The 5,906-nt window shown below is 58.6% G+C and overlaps 1 protein-coding gene across 1 annotated transcript in view; it reads left to right on the forward strand.

The window, feature by feature from the left end:
- TRIP10 (thyroid hormone receptor interactor 10) overlaps nucleotides 1–5,906 on the forward strand; it is a 13,288-nt gene that overhangs the window by 2,259 nt on the left and 5,123 nt on the right. The window contains exons 3-9 of the mRNA XM_008049638.1: nucleotides 78–225; nucleotides 306–368; nucleotides 578–682; nucleotides 773–901; nucleotides 3,340–3,486; nucleotides 3,591–3,785; nucleotides 5,264–5,373. Coding sequence (XP_008047829.1) covers nucleotides 205–225; nucleotides 306–368; nucleotides 578–682; nucleotides 773–901; nucleotides 3,340–3,486; nucleotides 3,591–3,785; nucleotides 5,264–5,373 — 770 coding nt within the window. The 5' untranslated portion in view covers nucleotides 78–204. The remainder of the gene's footprint in view (nucleotides 1–77; nucleotides 226–305; nucleotides 369–577; nucleotides 683–772; nucleotides 902–3,339; nucleotides 3,487–3,590; nucleotides 3,786–5,263; nucleotides 5,374–5,906) is intronic.

Consider the following 5,906-nt stretch of genomic DNA (forward strand, 5'->3'; position numbering starts at 1 on the left):
GTCGTCTCCCATCTGGAGGTGGGTCCGGGGGGGGGACCTGACTCCCTGCCTCCGGCCCCCCCCACTCCCCGCCCCAGGTTCAGTCAACAGCAGGCCTTCGTGCAGATCTTGCAGGAGGTGAACGACTTCGCGGGCCAGCGGGAGCTGGTGGCCGAGAACCTCGGCGTCCGCGTGTGCCTGGAACTGGCCAAGTACTCGCAGGAGATGAAGCAGGAGAGAAAGACGGTGAGGCGACCCCTCGGCGGGTATGGGGTGCGGGGCGGCCCCCGGAGCCCTGGGGAGCCTGACCGCCGGGATGTCCACAGCACTTCCAGGAAGGGCGGCGGGCCCAGCAGCAGCTGGAAAATGGCTTCAAACAGCTGGAGAATGTGAGTTGGGCCGGGGGTGCGGGTGGCGGGTGGCGGGTGGCTTGGGCCTGAGGCTTCAGGGCAGGGTCGCTGCCCCCGTGATCCCAGCAGGGCCCACGGCTCCCTCCGCGCTTTCTGGGTGACTTCCCAGCAGCCCCCCAGACCTGGGCGTCCCCCTGTCTCTGGGATGGTGGCTTCCTCCCTTCACTGGGGTCCTGTCCCCTGCACAGAGTAAGCGAAAATTTGAGCGCGACTGCCGGGAGGCCGAGAAGGCGGCCCAGACGGCCGAGCGACTAGACCAGGACATCAACGCCACCAAGGCCGACGTGGAGAAGGTGTGCGTGGGGTCTGGGACGGGCTCGGGGGTGGCCGGGAAAAGGCGTAGCCGGAACCTGGCAAGTACCCTCCACCTCCATATTCCTCAGGCCAAGCAGCAAGCCCACCTTCGGAGTCACATGGCAGAAGAAAGCAAAAACGAATACGCGGCTCAACTCCAGCGTTTTAACCGAGACCAAGCCCACTTCTATTTTTCACAGATGCCCCAGATATTTGATGTGAGTGCTCCCAGTTCCCAGACCAGAAGTTAGCCAACTCCTGCACATCTGTCAGAACCCCAGCTGCAATGTCCCAATCTCTAGATGGAGAAGGAATTAGAAACCTATAATAACAGTGAGCTGTGCTTTTATTCCAACTCCTTTTCCTGCCAGGAATGCCTGTTATTTTTTTACTCTATCTTTTTGAGTCAGAGTCTCACTTTGTCGCCCAGGCTAGAGTGCAGTGGCGTAATCATTGCTCCCTGCAGCCTCCACTTCCTGGGCTCAAGTGATCCTCCTGTCTCAATCTCCCAAGTAACAGGGATTATAGGCATACTACCACACCCCGATAATTTTTTGATTTTTTTTTTTCTTTTTTGAGTTGGAGTCTCACTCTGTCGCCCACACTGGAATGCAGTGGCCGCTCCGGCCACCGCATCCTTGACCTGCTGGGCTCCGGCGATCCTTCCGCCTCAGCCTTCCAAGTAGCTGGAACTACAGGCGCGTGCTACCATGCCCAGCTAATTTTCGATTTATTGTGGAGATGAGGTCTCGCCAAGTTGCGCAGGCGGGTCTCGAACCCGGGGGCTCAGGCCATCCACTCACCTCAGCCTCCCAAAGCGCAGGATTACAGGCTGAGCCACTGAGCCCAGCTTGTTTACTCATTTCTATGTAGAAATGGGGCTCGCTCTGTCGCCCAGGCTGGTGTGCAGTGACGATGATAGCTCACCACAGACTCGAACTCCTGGCCTCTGGTGTCCTTTTTTCCCGTTGAAATTCCTATTCGTTCTTTTAAGCTCCACCTCTAAAACCCCCTCTGAAAAATCTCCAACGTGCCTCCTGCTGTTTCAGCCTTGTACTCTGCTCTGTCCCATCTCTGGCTGACTCTGGGCATATCTGGGCTGGGATTACTTTTTCTTCAAATCCCTGCTTCCTTGTCTGCTTGGAGAGGCTTCTGCTGGCTCCCTAGGTGGGCCATCCCCACTGCTATTGCCCACCCCCTCGCTGTATCTCTCCTCAGCTACTTGGGAGACTGAGCCTGGGGGGATCACCGGACTTAAGAGGTCGAGGCTGCAGTGAGCCATGAGTGTGTTGCTGCACTCCAGCCTGGGCCACAGAGTGAGACCCTGACTCAAAAACAAAAAAAAAGAAAGGAAGGAGTAAATACATAAAAAGCGTTCCCGTTGGGTGCGGTGGTGCACGCCTGTAGTCCCAGCTACACCGGAGGCTGAGGCTGGAGGATCCCTTGAGCCCAGGAGTCTTGGGCTGTAGTGTGCTATGCCGATTGGGGGTCTTCACTAATTTCAGCAGCGGTCTGGCGACTAACAGGTTACCCAGTGCAAGGTGAACCAGCCCAGGTCAAAACTTCCTTGCTTCTCAGTAAGAACGTGCTTGTGAATAGCCTCTGTACTCCAGCCTGGGTGACACAGTGAGACTCTGTCTCTGAAAAGACAAAAAAAATTGAGGCCGGGCGCGGTGGCTCACGCCTGTCATCCCAGCTCTTTGGGAGGTGGAAACAAGAGGATTGTCTGAGCCCAGGGGTTCGCGACCAGCCTGGGCAACTTGGCGAGACATCGTCTCTACAGTAAATCAAAAAATCAGCTGGGTCTGGTGGCACGCGCCTGTGGTTCCAGCTTCTTGAAGTGAGGTGGAAGGATCGCCTGAGTCTAGCAGGACGAGGCTGTGGTACCCGTGAGTGTGCCCCTGCACTCCAGCCTGGGCAACAGAGTGAGATTCCTACTCAAGAAAAAAAAAATCAAACCGGGCACAGTGGCTCACGCCTGTAATCCCAGCACTTTGGGAGGCCGAGGTGGAAGGATTGCCTGAGCCCAGGGGTTCGAGACCAGCCTAGGCAATTTGGCGAGCCCTCACCTCTACAATAAGTCAAAAAGAATAGCCAGGTGTGATGGCACGAGCCTGTAGTTCCAGCTATTAGGGAGGCTGAGGCGGGAGGATTGTCTAAGCCCAGGGGATGGAGACTGTGAGTGTGTCACTGCACTCCAGCCTGGGTAACAGAATGTGACTTCAACTAAAAAAAAGAAATCGGTAGGGCACAGTGGCTCACGCCTGTAATCCCAGCACTTTAGGAGGCCGAGGTGGAAGCATTGCTTAAGCCCAGGAGTTCGAGGCCAACCTGGACAACATAGCGAGACCTCGTCTCTACAAAAAAATTTTCAAAAGCTGCTGGACGTGGTGGTGTGTGCCTATAATCCCAGCTATTTGGGAGGCCGAGGCGGGAGGATCACCTGAGCCCAGGAGGTAGAAGCTGCGGTGAGCTGTGATCTTGCCAGTGGACTCCAGGCTGGGCGACAGCGTGAAGCTTTGACTCAACAGACACAAGAAAAAGAAAAATCCTAAAAAGGCATTCCTGGCCAAAGCACGGTTGCACTGGGCTGGGGGCTGGGTCTGCAAATAGGAGCACGGTCCTGTCTGCAGGGCGAATCACTCTGCCCCTACAGAAGCTACAGGACATGGACGAGCGGAGGGCCAGCCGCCTGGGCGCCGGGTACGGGCTCCTGTCGGAAGCCGAGCTGCAGGTGGTGCCCATCATTGCCAAGTGCCTGGAGGGCATGAAGGTGGCCGCAGAGGCCGTGGATCCCAAGCACGTGGGTGCCCGGGCCGGTCCGGTGGGCAGCGGGGAGGCCGTCCTCCCCCCTCCGGAGGCCTGGAGGCCGGGCTGCTCACCCCTCCCCGTCCCCTCCCGCCCCAGGACTCCCAGGTCCTCATCGAGCTGCACAAGTCAGGCTTCGCCCGCCCCGGCGACGTGGAATTCGAAGACTTCAGCCAGCCCATGAACCGGGCGCCCTCGGACAGCAGCCTGGGCACCCCCTCGGACGGCCGGCCTGAGCTCCGAGGCCCGGGCCGCAGCCGGGCCAAGCGCTGGCCCTTCGGCAAGAAGAACAAGGTGGGGGCCTCGGGGGCAGGGGGGGAACGGACGGGGAGTGGAGGATCGGCCTCCCCCCTCCTGAACGCCGAGTCCCGGGCAGGAATTTTCCTCTTGGCTGCCGGCCCGGGCTGGAGGGAAGGGAGGCGGGTGTGCGGATCCCGGGCCTGGGAGTCCCCCAAGGCAGAGGGGGCAGGGTGGTGTCTGTCTGCTGCTTCCTGGGATGTGGGGAAGGGGTGACCCGTCTGTGGGATTCAGGGCTGGCCTGCCGGCAGGGAATGCCATCTCCCACCCCCCCGGGGACGTCCCATTTCTCCATCCTGCGGGGATGGGTCTCTGGGTTCCCCCACCATGCCCGATCCTTTCGGGATTTTCCACGTCCCATGTCAGACTATACCTTGACACCCTTGGTTTATACCTCTGGAGACCCTCTTCTCCCCAGTTCACGCCTTGGGGCCCCTGGTTTGCGCTTGTGATTGCTGGATACCTCTTCTTGACGCATGCCTGCCATCTCCCGGCTTAAACCTTGCCTTCCTCCGAATCCTCTGATATTTCTGGTCTCCAACGCCTCTCCCAGCCTTTTTCCTGGACCCCCCGTGGTCCCATACCTGTCTGAGACCTGGGTTCCTGCATGTGTCTCCCCGCCTCCCCACCCCACGAGACTGTGAGCTCAGAAAGCTGGGTGGACGGAGACATGGCCCTCCCTGGGTCCATGCGAGTTCCTGGACATGAGGGTCAAGGGACATAGGAGATTTGGTGGGGGGGTGTCTTAGCCTTCTGGCTCACAGTCCGACATCTTCCTTGCCGTCACCCGGATTTTTATGTCGCTCTCGCATGCATTTTTTTTCCGTGCACGACTGTGGATCTTGAGTTGTGGTTTTCTTACCGTTACATATTTTTTTTTCTTTCTCCATTTTGTTTCTCTTTTTTTCCTTTGGTTGTGTCCGTCCGTCCGTCTTTCCGTCCATTCGTCCTCCTCCTCTTCGTCCTCCTATCCTCCGCCCTTCCCCAACTCACCCCTGTCCCCGGCCTCCGCCGGTAGCCTCGCCCCCCACCCCTCTCTCCCCTGGGGGGCCCCCTCCCCTCGGCACTGCCTAACGGACCCCCGTCCCCCCGCTCCGGCCGCGACCCCCTGGCCCTACTGAGTGAGATCAGTAAGTCGGTCAAACCGAGGCTAGCATCCTTCCGCAGCCTTCGAGGCAGCCGCGGGGGAAGTGAGGCCTCGGGGCAGGAGGAGGTGGTGGTCCCAGCCTGCCCAGTGGCAGCCGGGTGGCGGGACCCCGGGCTGGCTTCCCACCGCTGGCTGGACCCTTCCCACCCCTCCATCCCCTCCCCCGGTTGCCTGATCCCCCCCCAGACCTGCTTTGCTCAGTGCATGGCCTCCACGCCAAGAGCCTGGGACAGGGAGGAAGGTGGACTGTGTGTGTCTCGGAGGTGGGCGGAGCCTGGCAGCTTGGACTCTGCCCACCCTCATTCAGGCCCCTCCCCACCCCCTGCAGACAGTGGCAACCGAGGACTTCAGCCATTTGCCCCCTGAGCAGCAGAGAAAGCGACTGCAGCAACAGTTGGAAGAACGCAACCGTGAACTTCAGAAGGAGGTCGACCAGAGGTGAGGCGCCCGGTGGGCGGCAGGTGGGGAACACGATACAGTAATAAATGCATTGCCTGTTGTTGTTTTTTTTCATTTTTATTTTTAGGTAAATAAAAGTGTATTTATCTGGCTCTGTTGCCCAGGCTGCAGTACAATGGTGCCCTCATAGGTCATGGCAGCCTCTACCTCCTGGGCTGCAGCGATCCTCCCGCCTCAGTCTCCTGAGTAGTTGGAACGACAGCTGCTTGCCACCATGCCTGGTTAATTTTTAGTTTTTTAGTTTGTTTGTTTTTTTTATACTGACAGGGTCTTGAAATGTTGCCCAGGTTGGTCTCAAACTTCTTGGCTCAAGTGATCTTCCCCCCTCAGCCTCCCAAAGTGCTGAGATTAAAGATGTGAACCCCTGTGCCTGGCCCAGAATTACTTTTTTTTGTTGTTGTTGAGTTGGAGTCTCACTCTGTCACCCAGCCTCGACCTGCTGGGCTCCGGCGATCCTTCCACCTCAGCCTTCCAAGTAGCTGGAACTACAGGCGCACGCTACCACACCCGGA

This window comes from Carlito syrichta, unplaced genomic scaffold (assembly GCF_000164805.1).
Source record: "Carlito syrichta isolate Samal-C Ts95f unplaced genomic scaffold, Tarsius_syrichta-2.0.1 Scaffold135890, whole genome shotgun sequence".
Classification (NCBI taxonomy): Eukaryota; Metazoa; Chordata; class Mammalia; order Primates; family Tarsiidae; genus Carlito; species Carlito syrichta.